The 16,575-nt window shown below is 44.0% G+C and overlaps 1 protein-coding gene across 3 annotated transcripts in view; it reads left to right on the forward strand.

Moving 5' to 3' along the window:
• stau2 (staufen double-stranded RNA binding protein 2) overlaps window positions 1-16,575 on the forward strand; it is a 101,050-nt gene that overhangs the window by 26,255 nt on the left and 58,220 nt on the right. For 2 of the 3 annotated variants that reach the window (XM_017452991.3, XM_017452992.3), the window contains exons 6-9: window positions 3,241-3,400; window positions 7,431-7,538; window positions 12,329-12,541; window positions 14,012-14,161. In XM_017452991.3, the coding sequence (XP_017308480.2) occupies window positions 3,241-3,400; window positions 7,431-7,538; window positions 12,329-12,541; window positions 14,012-14,161 (631 nt within the window). The remainder of the gene's footprint in view (window positions 1-3,240; window positions 3,401-7,430; window positions 7,539-12,328; window positions 12,542-14,011; window positions 14,162-16,575) is intronic. The other variant, XM_017452993.3, reaches the window with a different exon arrangement.

Below are 16,575 nucleotides of genomic sequence, written 5' to 3' on the forward strand. Positions count from 1 at the left end.
GAAAGAGAACCCATCCTCTTTTAGGTTTCTAAATCATATTTCTATAACACGTTCGTAGCGGACGATTTTTGTTGCTTGTTTGTTAATGAAGGAGGATTAATGTTTTTCTTGGTGCAAATTTTTGGATACTCTTTTTCTTCTGGTTTAGGAGAATGCAAACTTTTTCGCTGTCTACCTGTAGGAAATAATAGTCCTGTCCTGTCCTCTCATCTCTCGTGGGGTTGTGTTTAGTTCTGCCTGAATGGCGTAGCATGCTGGGAGTCTTGGACACTTGGTTGTCAATCAGGCATGCTGATCCGAATATCAGGCCACGCCCAGTCAGTGCTCTCATCTGTCTGATTAGCAAGTTCAGATGAGGGTTTTATTACAATTTTGCGTTCCTTCTGTTTATGCCGCCGCCACTAGGTGTCAGAGGAATGTTTTTGGATTGTCCGGGAGTCTGTCCAAGATTCCCGTTAGAATAGTATCTCGAGTATGAGCGGTTGAATGTTTGTAGGATTGATATAGAATTATTACTGCAACCAGCAGATGAACCGATTCGATCTTGGAATAAACAGGGTCAAGGTCACAGCAAGGTCGAATGTCTGAAATATTCCTACTCGTACTCGTTTGAAGATATTTGAGGCATCCGTCTTAGAAACAAGAAGGACTCGACTCGTTGGTCGAGAAGGCGTCCCTGTCAACACCGTGGACATCAAGTTTAGCTTGTTTTCTTCCTGAGTGTTTACTATAGCGCATATAAACATTTTTAATATTTTAACTCTTTTAACCAAAGGACAGAAAATGGAATTTTCCGCCTGATGTCACTCTCCACAGTAGTGGTTAATGGCTCATATGAAAGTAGACAATCATGGCTTTAAAGAATTTGTAGGGTTTGTTTTGGTTTTTTTTTTTAACCTAGATTGAAATATTATAATTTTATTGTGGCAGTTGTATACAATGTCCTCCTGTCAAAAAATCTTTACTTGTGATGTCCGTTTTATCTCTAAACACAGAGTCACCATACTCTATGCACAGAAACCCAACAGTGTCCTGACTAACCTTATAGCAGACTATAAATATAGCCCGTAAAATGATTCATTTGTTTATACCGATTCAAAATGCCCGATAATGTTGATTTCTATTCAGCGGGCGGATTGGAACGCCAGTGTACTGTGAGAAAGGGTTAAACTGTGTCGTCAGGGAAATCTTAACGTCGGAATAGTATCCGATGACCGATAAAGCGCAATAAAATAAAATAAAACAACTGTTGGTCCGGTCGAGCTGTACACCGTTTGGATTTGGATTCCCTAGCTTGAGTGCTAAGCGTGTGATTTTGGAGTGTGAATGGGTTGCAGTGGGGGTGCTTGGGATCAGGGCGCTGACCCCGGATCAGTCTGTGTCACTCTTCATAAAGGCCGAACACACTCCTAAATCTGGGCTCTGAAGAGCCGTCTGACAGGCTGCGTGGGCGAGCCAGAGTTACGCAGGAGAAAGTGCAGAAATGTGACGGGGCTTTTGTTTTGCCTTCCTGAGGCGCGGTCCACCGGGGGCCATTACCTCGCTTGCCCTACGGCGTTAATTTCGCCATTTATAACTAGGATAATATCGTTCGGGTTCGGCCACGGATATAAATCTGTCCTCTTTTCTTGAGTTGTTCTAAGCTTTTGTCCATTGCTCCTTACTTCAGTCTTTTCTCCACAGGAGCCCTGTGTGTGCTGTGAGAAAGTTTGTGTCACTCTGATAATGTGGAGCCTCATTTCAGGGTGAACGTCAACAACCCTCTTCTAGACGACGGATGCCAGCTGGACTGTGATGATAAAACCCAGTTATAATAATACGGCTACAATGTTCTGTTTGCTGTCGCGTGTTTATAATGAATCTTTATTCTTCACATATACATATGCACTGTGAAATCCTTTTCTTTGCATACGATAGCATGTCAGGCAGTTGGAGTCAGAGCGCAGGGTCAGCCATGATACAGCGCCCCTGGAGCAGAGAGGGTTAAGGGCCTTGCTCAAGGGCCCAACAGTTGCAGTTTGGCAATGCTGGGGCTCGAACCCCCGATCTTCCGATCAGTCACCCAGAGCCTTAACCGCCGAGCCCACCACTGCCCCTCTTCTCTTAGTCTCTTCTCTGTGAAGCATCATCGGTCAGGGGAAGTAGTGAAGATTAAAGCTGGCCAAAATATTTGAGCAGGAATTTCGCCCCTCGTTTCTCCTAATTATCTTCATGCAGGATTAGCGTCATTTCTTGCCCCACACACAAATATCAATCCATTCTCGAGTACTGTTAGGAAGTCATCAGCCGCAACCTTTCTTTCCTCTCAGAGCCACACCAGTTCACAGCAAGCCATCTTGTAGAGACTTACCCAAGAGGACTCGGAACCCTACAGTGTAGAATTTTCCGAAGTACCGAATGAAGGGTCTGAATACTTATCTCGATGAGGAGATTTCCATTTTTTTGCATTCTTAACCATTTCCAAACTGGTTATAAACGGTTAACAGTGTGATGTGTTCATTAATAAATAATACGTTGTAACTATTGGCAGATTGTTATTGTATAAGAGGAGTATAACACTCGGGATGTCATGCTTTAGTTCTTACCCATCGTTCTCCAATGATGATCTCGTAATAAACAGTACAATAAGGCTTTTAGCTTGTAGATTTTAGCTGGCGACAGTCACTAATCCATGGTGTCTCAGACTAGGTACGTGTTAGGCACAGTCTCTCCAGGATTTTGCGATGGCGGAAACGAACGCCAAATCCAGCAAAACTCTGCAATGTTCGGCGGAGCTTGAAATGTTTCAGAACGACCGCAGATTTCCCCGCCGATTCAGGCCGAGACGCGTCATGTGACGTCATCGCAACACGCATTCAGTCAAAGCCCTCTCCGATTCACGTGCGTCGAACGTGAGTACAGCAAAACTATTTCGTGCCATTGCGATTTCGCCAATTCAAGTAGTTTCCCTCAAAAAAAAAATGCTCTGCGAAATCCTGAACGGACCGATCGGCGATCTGGGTGTCCGTTATGGTGTTGTGTGCGCTGCCGTAGAAACGAGCGATGTCCGAGTTTGAGGAGATGACAGAGTGGAACCTTTGAGTCATTATTTTGTGTCCGGCAGTTCAACAGGCACTGATTTACACCGTGATAAAACTGTCATGTTCCAATAAGCTAATCCTGTTTTGACTCAAACGTGTTTTTTTTTTTTTTTTTTTTTCTTCTCACCCCTCCCCTTTCTTCCCTTTTTCTCGGCTCGAGGTATCACTATCCGGTCCCCAAGGTGTTCTACGTGCAGCTGACGGTAGGCAGTAACGAGTTTATTGGCGAGGGTCGAACTCGCCAAGCGGCTCGGCACAACGCAGCCATGAAAGCTTTGCAGGCGCTTAGGAATGAACCCATTCCAGAAAAGCAACCTCAGGTATACACACACACACACACACATACACACACACATCTTAAGACAAGGGATAAAGTCTCAAAGTGAGCAGCGTCTCAATACCCATAATGCACTGCAGCATTTGAAGACTGTGTGCAGGATGTGGTGCGGTTTGAGACACGTGTATTGTAGTGTCAGTATCTGCGTTTATTCGGCCTGTACGGGGAATACCGTTTGGGACGCATCCTTAGTCATGACAGTTTATGGTGATTAGGGAATAGAGTATGTGGTTTGGGACACGTCCACACCAGACTGGAATAAAGCGCATCCATGACCACCATTCATTTACACTGTTCCCGATATTAGTGCGCTATGTAGTCCTAATGATTCTCAACCTTAGGGATTAGGGAATAGGCGATACGTACCATATTAGGCACGCCTCCTTTAACCTTGTTGTCTTTGTTTCCTCTTTCCTCCTTCGCTAACGTCCATCACCCTAACTCTCTCATCACCTTCTTATTCATCTAACTGTAGGCAGATTACCCACGATCCTCTTGCGCTGATCTCATATCCCCTTGTTGTTGTATCTTTATTCCTCCCCTTTACTGTCACATTGGGGTGTAAAGACGACCTCACACACTCTCAAAGGGCTTTTATGTGTGCCCAGTTGTAAGTGTAACACCGTGTCGCTGTGTATAAATCACTTAACACACCGACGCTCCGTGCCAGCGCTGATGTCACCACTCCTTCCCTCCCTCCCTCCCTCCCTCACACAGCATGTATAACACGTAGTAGACAGTGCCGTATCTACAAGATACAATAAAAAAAAAACAAAAAAACCGAGGCGGGTCTTTAAATAAATATGCCATCGTCTCTCACGTACGCACACACACACACACCCCTAATCTGCTCAGTGGCTCAGATTCCATTGTCCTTTTCCTTAGTTAAACATAAACACCTTACCAAATAATTGCCTCAACATGGTTAGTCCACCGTAGACGTGTTCCGAATCACACATCCTTATTACAATACGCGCTATAAATCATGACAGAAAGCATCCGTGATGGGTTTTTTTGAAGACTAGATAGTGAAAAGAGTGTCCAGTTTGAGACACGTCCACAGTGGATGCTCTGTGTCACTTTGAACAGACGGCAAAATGAAAACCCCAAAGAGCAAAGAAACCTCCAAAACAGGGGCGATGTAGCCGAGTATTACGGGGGAAATAACACACACTCTGTATTTAATTGTCCATTCTCTGATTCGACATGAGCGCTTTATTAAAGGTTTGGTGTAGGTATGTATATGTCTTACACATGAGGTTGTATAGCGTTGCTGTCAGATACACCATATGGGCAAGACACCTGACTATCACACCTATATGTGGTTCTTCCTCAAACTTGCTACAAAGTTGGAAGCGTACAGTTGTATCGATATGTCTGTTGTATTCTGTACCATGAGACTTTCCCTTCACTGGAGCTAAGAGACCCAATTCTATTCCAGCATGGCAGTGCCCCTGTGCTGGACATCAGTGCCCGACCTCACTAATGCCCTTGTGGCTGAATGAGCCAAAAGTTCCCCACAGCCACGCCTCAACATCTAGTGGAAAGCCTTCCCAGAAGAATGGAGGTTATTATAACAGCAAAACGATTCCAGACTAAATCTGGAATGGGATGTACAAGTACATACTGTCCTCTCCGGAACTATCGGAAGCCGTTCCGTTGAAAGACATTTGAGTTTGAGATCAGAAATCAAATATGAGAGGAGAGTTTAGAATTTCAGGTTTTGTTTCCTGGTGTTTGTACGTAGACGTGTTAAAGAACACAGCACGTCTTGTATCAGACCGGCCAATTTGTAGGCAAACAAAAATATTGGGACATGTGACTGCCAGGAGTTTCTTATTACCCAGGTGTGTCCTGTTAGATCGATCGTTCAAACAAGCATTAGTGCTGAACATCTGCTCTTGGTTTTAGACTTCAGTTTCACCTGTAAACACTCCATTTGTTGTTAAAAAGGTTAAACAAAGATGAGGAGCAGAGAGCTGACTAGGGGAGAAAAGCGAGTCATTTTGAAGCTGAGAAAAGAGAAATTCTATCCGGAACCACTGGTGTAATGAGCGGCAGACACCGGATGTTTTGGTGTATAGAGCAAACAAGTGAATCGGCCTTGCCGTCCCAGTAGTTTCGGAGGGGACTGTATGGGTGTGATGGTCGTGTGTCCACAAACCTTTGGCCATGTTGTGTATGTTGTATGCTACATGGGGCTAGTTATAGTGCATCAAATTGCCGTTTTCCACTTAGATCTAAAATTTGGATTTTTTTCCCCCCAGTGAAATTAAACAAAACATTTCTCAGTTCTCGTCTAACTATTTCTCTCGTAGATTTTCAGATTCTATTGAACAAAAACCTTTGTGTGTGTTGTGTTGTGTGTGTGTGTGTGTGTATGTGTTGGGTGTGTTGGGTGTGTGTGTTGGCTCTGTGTGTATGTGTTGCGGGGGTGTGTGTATGTGTTGCGGGTGTGTGTGTATGTGTAGGGTGTGTGTGTATGTGTTGGGTGTGTGTGTATGTGTTGGGTGTGTGTGTATGTGTTGGGTGTGTGTGTATGTGTTGGGGGTGTGTGTGTATGTGTAGGGTGTGTGTGTATGTGTTGGGTGTGTGTGTGTATGTGTAGGGTGTGTGTGTATGTGTAGGGTGTGTGTGTATGTGTTGCGGGTGTGTGTGTATGTGTTGGGTGTGTGTGTATGTGTTGCGGGTGTGTGTGTATGTGTTGGGGGTGTGTGTGTGTATGTGTTGGGTGTGTGTGTGTATGTGTTGCGGGTGTGTGTGTATGTGTAGGGTGTGTGTGTATGTGTTGGGTGTGTGTGTATGTGTTGGGTGTGTGTGTATGTGTTGCGGGTGTGTGTGTATGTGTAGGGTGTGTGTGTATGTGTTGGGTGTGTGTGTGTATGTGTTGGGTGTGTGTGTATGTGTTGGGGGTGTGTGTGTATGTGTAGGGTGTATGTGTTGGGTGTGTGTGTGTATGTGTTGGGTGTGTGTGTGTATATGTTGGGTGTGTGTGTGTATGTGTTGGGTGGGTGTGTGTGTTGGGTATGTGTGTGTTGGGTGTATGTTTTGTGGGCGTGTGTTTGTCTTGGGTGTGGGTGTGTGTGTTGTGTGTATGTGTTGTGTGTGTGTATGTGTTGTGTGTGTGTGTATGTGTGTATGTTGTGTGGAGGTATGTGGTGTGTATGTGTGTGTATGTGTTGTGTGTGTGTGTGTGTATGTGTGTATGTTGTGTGGAGGTATGTGGTGTGTGTGTGTGTGTATGTGTTGTGTGTGTGTGTGTGTGTGTGTGTGTGTGTGTGTGTGTGTGTGAGAGAGCGTTTGGCATCGATCTAGTTATTTAAGCTGCAATATTGTGTTTTTCTCTCCTGTTCAGTCTCGCTGCGTTCATAACGAGCTCTTTATCAGCTGCTTCTCTTCCTGTATTATGTTACTGAGAGAAGAACACCATGGTCATGTACTGCCTCGGGCACACCCGCGCACACACACACACACACACACACACACACACACACACACACACACACACGTGCATGTAGTGGATGTGTTTCCACTGCAGGAATTTTTTCAGGAACTCATGCTGTAGTTCCAGGGGCCTTTTTTTTTTCCTACTCCAGGAACTAAAGTGGCGCTTCCTGTAATGATGCTGATTTATTAAACAGGATGATTAATCCTCTGTGTAAAAATCTTGGCGCGCGTGTGCGTTTTATTTCCGAGGCAGCACAGCACGAACATTTTTTCATAGCGCTTCATCCGAGGCAGAATCATATCGCTGTCAATTTCACACCGCTTTAGAGATCGCATGAACAGAATCCACGAATTTCCACAAAAGCCGTCACGGTGTGTATGTATGTTCAGAAGGAAGTCTGAGGCGTACGCTCCGATTCAAGACGTTAACTACATTCTATTTTCCCGTCGTCATGTGGACATGCGCGTCAAATCGCTCCAGTTGAACTTTAAAAAAAATAAATAAATAAAACAATTCTGAGAGTCGTGAAAGAAAACGGGTTCATTTGTGCTGTTTGTGTTTTCAGAGTCTGGAGGAGAAAAAAAGTTCAGAGGAGGACAGCGACGCAAACAAATCTGAAATCAGCCTTGTGTATGAGATCGCACTGAAGAGGAACCTGCCTGTGAACTTTGAGGTAAACACACACACACACACACACATATATATATATATATATATATGTATATAAATAAACAGACACATACACATACGTTATAGCATTACATGCTAAAGGACAGAGATTTTTCAGCTTTCAATAAATGTTTAATTTATTTAGCAAACCTAGTTATTTAGTATACAGTCCCCTCCGAAAGTATTGGGACAACAAGGCCAATTGTTTGTGCTATACACACATAAGACATTTGGTTTCGAGATCAAAAGACGCATAGATCTGAACGGCAGCCTTCATTTCCTGATATTTCAATCCATGATGCAGTCCCAAGCCGTGACACTACCTGTCGCTGTCCCAGGACATTCCAAATTGTTATATCGGCTATGCCCATTGCTTGTGCAATGCTCTGGTCGGTTTTTCCCTCTTTTTTTCTCAGCTTCAAAATGGCTCGCTTTTCTCCCATAGACAGCTCTCTGCTCTTCACGTTGGTTTATCCTTTTTAACAACATACGCAGTCTTTCTTTACAGGTGAAACCGAAGGCTAAAACCAAGAGTAGGTGTTCAGAGCTGTTTATTTTTGAAATGTTCAATCTAACAGGACACACCCGGGTAACTAGGAACACCTGGCAGTTTAACGCAGCTACATGTACATACCAGGCAATAAAAGCTAAAACTCTAAACCCTCTTCTCATATTCGTCTTTTGCTCTCAAAAACAAGTCAGTCGCCGTTCCAGTAGTTTAGTAGCGGACTGTGTTTACTTCACTGTGTATAAATAACCCTCGGAGGTTTCTGTACACAGAAGCGAATTTATCCAAATAGTACAATTTCACCAGTTTGTGCCAGGTGCACAAGGTTTCCCGTCAGAAAGCTCCACCTCCTCCAAAAGCAGGACGGGTTCTCTGTTTGTATTGCCTCTCCGTCTGGTTTAGTATTTGTCCCGTTTGTGTTGCCAGATTTTGTGCTGATCCTAATCCCTCTGTCAGGGCTGGGGGAAAAAAAACATCCGTCTGTTCTTCCGATCCTTACCAGGAAGTCATTAGACAGCAATGTTGAACTTAACAATCAGCCTCACGAGCGGTCTTCTGAACACATTCCATGTGTAAACGTTATGTTATGGTGTAAATGTTATGTTTTCCTTGATTGTGTGCGTGTGGTTCAGCAACCAACCGCCCCCCGCCCCCCACCCCGCTGTGTGCGTGCATGTGGCGTGCGTCGTCGCGCGGAGCTTAACTCGCCAACGATGTAGCGCTCTCTTCCCACGTCGACTCCGCGTCATCGCTGAGCTACGGGATCCTGGCCTGCGCAGGAATTTTGAGCCGGCGGTCAGGATTCGGAAAGAATGCGTAGTGCGCACTTTCCGAATAAACACTGAAACCGAGAGTGAGTGTTACAACGTGAGCACGAATGCAGAACGTGGAAACGGTGTACGTCTGACTCTTAACGGCCGCAGCAAAGCAGCGCTTGTCCTCGTCTCGTCTACACGGACGGCAAAGACGATGATCCACATAGAGCCTTCAACATCATCGCCGTCATGGAGTTCTCACTCACGCCGTCATCACCTGTCGCTCTGAGTAGCGTGCAAGCGCTTCCAGTGCGATAGACTTGACGGAGACAGACAGTTTAACAGATAGACAGATAACTTCCTAGGCAACTGGGGAAATTCATAGACAGTTCAAGAGATAAGGAAGTCAGTAGAGTGACTGACAGACAGACAGCTCGATGGACAGACAGACAGGAAGGCAGGCAGATAAATGAATGGCCAGACAGATACAGATATTCTGATAGACATAGACATTCTGATTAAGCTGAATAGACAGACAGGTAGATGGATGGATAAGCAGACAGACAGAATGATAGACAGATGGACCATCAAGGAGAAACATGGGTGGCCAGACAGAATGATGAGCAGACAGGCGGATGGGTAGGTACATGGACAGATCAGACAGACAGACAGACATACGGACAAACAGATGGGAAGACAGACAGACAGACAGCCAGTCAGATGGGCGGATAGACGGGCATACAAATGGATAAACAGATAGGAAGACAGATGGACAGACAGACGGAAAGCCCGAAGCGAACACACACAGACAGACAGTCATGCAGACAGACAGATGTATGGACAAACTGGTAGACGTGTGGACAGACATACAGACAGAGAGATGGGTGGACAGACAGATTCAGACTTTCAGACCTGGATATTTCTCTCTCTCTCTCTCTCTCTCTCTTTCTCTCTCCCTTTCTGAGTCATGTGCATGAGTGTGTATCTTGGGGGCAGACGCATCAACACGCCATACAAAAGAGTCTTTCTTCGCTCAGTGGGTCTCGGTGTCTCTTGCCGTCCTCACATCCTGCCTTTACACGGCTCGTCCCACATCGTCTTCCCCGGAGAACATGATCCACGTAGGACAGAAAAACTGGTCAGATCAAAGTCCTCGTTGAAATTCCATCACCGCGCCGAAGACGCTACACCGTCTGACGCCGAGGACGAAGGCTCGTCTGCTGCCGGTGGATTTAAGGAGTGCCAAGTTCTCCTCAAAGACATTGTTCCAGCGATTAGACAATCACATGCTGGAGGCGAAAAGCTTCCACCACTGAATTCCCAACAATAACTGTAGTGATGGTAGTGTGTGTGAGGTCAGGCGACTCTGTGTGAGGTCAGGTGACTCAGGGCTTCAGACGTCTTCAGGATCCTTGTTAATTAGAGTGGTGTAAGGTACAACTGGAAAATGTTCTCCAGCATCCGTAATTGTAAATATAAATATAACATATGGATGAGCAGGCAAAGTGAGAGACAGACAGTTTCGTAGAGAGACAGACAGACAGACAGACAGCTCAGTAAAGAGACAGACAAATACACAGAAACACAGGTGTGCAGACAGCAGTCAAGTCTTCTGTAGTCTTTCGTTAAAGTAGTCTTGTTTGAAGCACACACGGAGATAAACACGGAGTGAGTTAATATTATGACTTCATAAACCGTGATGATATGAAAAGTGTAATATCGGCCCGGCGTGAGCACCGCAGCTTCAGAGCCACCGCGGAAACACCGAATATTCCGTAACAGCCGAGTGTGATGATCAAATCCCTCCACTTGAAAGTCATGTAAATATTGCATCATAAATTCTGTCAAGTGTGTGAGGAAATTCTTTCGTGTGTGTGTGTGTGTGTGTTTCCCTTCTGCCTGCTCAGATAAATATCAAAATTCACTTAGATGGGTCTAAAAAAAAAAAAAAAAAAAAAAGGGTTTTATTCAGGTTTAATGAGCGAGACAGACCAACAGAAGGACAAACTGAAACAGACAGATGGATAGACGGAGACATGGACGGACTGATGGATACATGGGTGGACAGACAGACACGGTCGGATGGATAGATGAACGGACACAGATGGGTGGATGGACAGACAGACATATGTAAATGGTATGGATAGATGGATGGATGAGTAGAGATGTGGATGGACGGGAAGACGGATGGATGGGTGGATTGATGGACAGACAGACATATGGATGGATGGACAGAAAGACGGACAGATGGATGGATGGACAGAAAGACGGATGGATGGATGAGTGGAGATGTGGGTGGATAGGAAGACAGATAGGTGGATGGATAGATTGATGGATAGACAGACAGACGGATGGATGGATAGATGGATGGATGAGTGGAGATGTGGGTGGACGGGAAGACGGATGGATGGGTGGATTGATGGACAGACAGACATATGGATGGATGGACAGAAAGACGGATGGATGGATTGATGTATAGACAGACAGATGGATGGATGAGTGGAGATGTGGGTGGATAGGAAGACAGATAGATTGATGGATAGACAGACAGACAGATGGATGGATGGATGGATGAGTGGAGATGTGGGTGGATAGGAAGACAGATAGGTGGATGGATAGATTGATGGATAGATAGATAGACAGACAGACGGATGGATGGATAGATGGATGGATGAGTGGAGATGTGGGTGGATAGGAAGACAGATAGGTGAATGGATAGCTTGTTGGATAGAGAGACAGATGGATGGATGGATGAGTGGAGATGGAATAGGGGTGGCTAGGAAGACAGATAGGTGGATGGATAGATTGATGGATAGACAGACAGACGGATGGATGGATGAGTGGAGATGGAATAGAGGTGGATAGGAAGACAGATAAGTGGATGGATAGATTGATAGACGGATCAATGGATAGACAGACACATAGATGAATGGGTAGAAGGATGGATAGTCAGACACCCAGATGGATAGGCACATGGATGGATGGATGGATGGAAGGATGAATAGAGACGTGAATGGACGGGTAGACAGACATGGATAGTCAGGCAGATGGGTAGACAGACACGGATATATGTTTAGACCGACACATAGATGGTTAGACAGATGGACATCAGATAGATGGACATACAAGTAATTTGGTTTATAGGTTCTCAGTAACACTGTTACTAAGTTTTACACTTTTTGGTTCTTGTCCGTGTGAGAGAGAGAGAGAGAGAGAGAGAGAGAGAGAGAGAGAGAGAGAGAATGCCAGAGTGCTTATGTGTATGAGGATAGGATGTGAAAGGGAGTCTCAGGAGGGGGATAACTTTCACTGAACACAGAGAGAGCCAGGTTCTGTGTGTGTGTGTGTGTGTGTGTGTGTGTGTGTGTGTGTGTGTGTGTGTGTGTGTGTGTGTGTGGAATCTAATCCCCCTCCTTAACACTGAGCTCACCTGCTTTGCTGCCCAAGCAGAGACACTGGAAATGAATGTGAATGTTGAAACACATGATTTAGTAAACTCCCTGTAACTTTCCCATCCTCCTCCATGCCCAGGTGCTGAAGGAGAGCGGCCCGCCCCACATGAAGAGCTTCCTGACCCGCGTGACGGTGGGCGAGTTCTCTGCTGAGGGTGAGGGCAACAGCAAGAAGCTGTCGAAGAAGCGTGCGGCTTTCTCCATCCTGCAGGAGCTGAAGAAGCTGCCCTTCATCCCTGTAGTGGAGAAGCCCAAAGTGCACTATAAGAAACGGCCCAAGACCATACTGAAGGTAGGCTGCCTAGTAAGGGTACTACAGACGTGCACGGCAGGTACTCGTATAATCACTAGCGTATAAGTAGTACCTTGAATGCTGTATCACTGTTATGTTAAGCTAAACATGCATAATACATCAAAACGCCATATCAAATATTATAGACATCACCTAATATGAATGTTATACATCATATAAGACAGCCTGACCAATATACTGACAGACAGACAGACAGACACATAACCTAATATATTTAATATAAATGATGTATGGAATCACAGACAGACGTGCACTAAAAGCCAGACTAAGCGATTGACGCCCAGTCAGGCAGACAGACAGATTGACGAACACAACAACAGACAAGACAAATCCAGCTCTACTGAATGTTAGATAGATTCGATTGCTGATGGACGGACAGACAGACTGGTACTCTGACTGACTGACTGACAGACAGACAGACAGATCAGCTGACAGGCAGACATACTGACTTTCAGGCAGTCAGACATTAACTAGTAGACAGACACACTGACAGAAAAATACATTCACAGTCAGATAGATGCACTGGGTTACTGACAGATCAAGTGGTAGACATATTGACAGACACATGGCCAGACACACTGACAGTCTGACAGACAGACACATGGCCAGAAACACTGACATGCAGACATACACACTGATTGACAGATCGATTGGTAGATAGACTGACGAACAGACACACTGACAGACGGCCACAAGCTGACAGACAGACATGCACACTGACAGACAGACAGATCAACTTGTAGTCAGACACACTATTTGTCAGACACACTGACAGACCGATCACATGGTGGACAGACAGACAATGACTGACAGACAGACACACTGACAGACCGATCACATGGTGGACAGACAGACAATGACTGACAGACAGACACACTGACAGACCGATCACATGGTGGACAGACAGACAATGACTGACAGACAGACACACTGACAGACTGATCAGTTGGTGGACAGACAGACAGACACACTGATGGACAGATCACATGGTAGACAGACACACTGATGGACAGATCACATGGTAGACAGACACGCTGACAGATCAACTGGTAGACAGACACGCTGACAGACAGGTAGACACACGCTGACAGACAGGTAGACACACGCTGACAGACAGGTAGACAGATATGCTTTATGCTGGCCAGACAGACAACGGCAGACAGACAGACAAGACAGATCAGCTGGTAGACAGACGAATGGACAGAGAAGCTGAAAGATAGATAAACTGGTAGATATATTGATGGACCGTTAGACATGCAGACAGACTGATTGACAGACAGAACTGAACTCACTTTCATCTACAAGCCAATCAGGAACCAGGAAACTTGGGTGGTTCCCTCTGTAGGATTTAAAGGTGTTGGTATTAACCATGTCAGTATGAGCTGTAATGCTGACTCTGTGTGTGTCTGTGTGTCTGTCTGTGTGTGTGTGTGTGTGTGTGTGTGTGAGATCTCCTCACAGGCAGGGCCGGAGTATGGTCAGGGCATGAACCCCATCAGCCGACTCGCTCAGATCCAGCAAGCTAAACGAGAGAAAGAGCCCGAATACACGCTGCTGTCCGAGAGAGGCCTGCCACGCCGCCGTGAATTCATCATGCAGGTAACACACACACACACACACACCCAAACATACACACACAAACACACACACATACATATATACACACACGCGCACACACACACACAAACATACACACACATACATACATATATATATACACACACACACACATACATAAATACACATGCACACACATACACACAAAAATACACAAGCACATACATATATACACACACACAAACAAGCACACACATACAAACACACAAACATACAAACACACACGCACATACATATATACACGCACACATACATATATACACACGCACACACATACACACAAACATACACATACACACAAACGTACACATACATATACACACACATATATGTATACACGCACGTACATATACACATACATATACATATACACACACATACATACACACGCACATACATATACACACGCATACATACATATGCACATGCATACAAACACACACACACACACACACACACACACACACACACATACATACATATGTACACACATGCATACACACATACATACACACACACATATGTACAGACACACACACACACCTACATACATACGTACAGACACACACACACACACACACATGTACAGACACACACACACACACACATATGTACAGACACACACAGATTGATATAACAGTAATACAGTGTATTATTAAAATAGTTACATCATTACATTTATGCTATAGCGGTATAGTTGATGTTAAACAAATACTTAAACGTCTTACTTTTGTGTGTGTAAATAATCGAGCACAGTCATATACAAATGGAGCTCAGATCTGATTCGATGAGAGCCATATTCCAATCTTGCACAGTTTTTAGCTTTCATTCAGTTTTGTTTAAAACAGTTTAAAAAAAAAAAAAACGTTTATTTAAAGAAACACAACACTGAGAAATGACAAATGAAATACTCCTCTGTTTTTAACTGCGGTATCGTTTACATTTTGGCAGCGACGTGTCCTGTTTATGTTTCTGGTCGTGTTTCATTCCCTCTGTAGGCCCTGCACTTTGTTTTATTAGACGTCTGGGTTTATTTGATTTTACTTTTGCTTATTTCACAATAGGGTGGAGTTCTATTGTTTCTGGGTTAAAAACAAAACAACTCTACATGTATAACGAAACCACTCCAGAGACTCCACTCCATGTAACACGCCTGAAGGGAAAAAAAATGCATGTGTAAATATAACTAAATATATTCAGGATGCCAGTCTATGCTAGACTTTCTTTGTTCCTTTTATTTATTTATTTTTTATATAAAATCTCTGGTTTTTCTAACAACAAGGGAGCAGCAATCAAGGGAAATAGCTGGGAAATTGAAGGAAATAAAATAAAAAAAGATCATAGAAAGTTATAGTTATATTTATATTTCAGTTCCTGTCCTGTATAAAATCCAGGATGTCCAGGATTCAACACTTTTTACTGCTGGTTGAGAGGAATTTCCAGAACTTTCTCAGAGCCACCACTAATCATCATATTTTTACTATCAGAGCTGATCAAATTTATACAGAAACCCCGTCAAATATTCAAGCGGGTCTATGGTACCAGACGTTTTATAGTAAACATCCTGCAATGTGTTTTTTTAAAATATATATATATATATCCTAAAGCGTAAAAATATCCTATAAAGAGAAATATACGATAAATTAAGCCTGCTTCTTGTTATTTGTTAAATCGTCTCATTCTACTATCTCATAATTTTGTGATCTCGTAATGTAAAATAGATATTCAAGACACTATATAAATAGACTCGCCCCATTTGAAAACCTGGCCCGCTCCTCTTTAGTCTGTGTGTTAAATGCTAAACTAAAGAAATAAGACAAGAAATATGAAATATATGTACAGGAATCACTATGTACGTGAGTAACAATACAGTACCCTCCAGTTTATTAAGAGCATCTGGACATTGTTGCAGTCTTCGAAACAGCCAATTATGTGGCAGCAGCGCAATGCAAGTGAATAAATAAATAAATAAATCAGATTCTTGTTCTTGGCTGAGAGGAGTTGAAGCTGATGTCTCTAGAGTTTATTCGGAGTTTAAACTGACGTCTCTAGAGTTTACTCGGAGTTTAAACTGACGTCTCTAGAGTTTACTCAGAGTTTAAACTGACGTCTCTAGAGTTTATTCAGAGTTTAAACTGACGTCTCTAGAGTTTACTCAGAGTTTAAACTGACGTCTCTAGAGTTTACTCAGAGTTTAAACCGACGTCTCTAGAGTTTACTCAGAGTTTAAACCGACGTCTCTAGAGTTTACACAGAGTTTAAACCGACGTCTCTAGAGTTTACTCGGAGTTTAAACTGACGTCTGTAGAGTTTACTCGGAGTTTAAACTGACGTCTGTAGAGTTTACTCAGAGTTTAAACCGACGTCTCTAGAGTTTACACAGAGTTTAAACTGAC

This window comes from Ictalurus punctatus, chromosome 23 (assembly GCF_001660625.3).
Source record: "Ictalurus punctatus breed USDA103 chromosome 23, Coco_2.0, whole genome shotgun sequence".
NCBI lineage: Eukaryota > Metazoa > Chordata > Actinopteri > Siluriformes > Ictaluridae > Ictalurus > Ictalurus punctatus.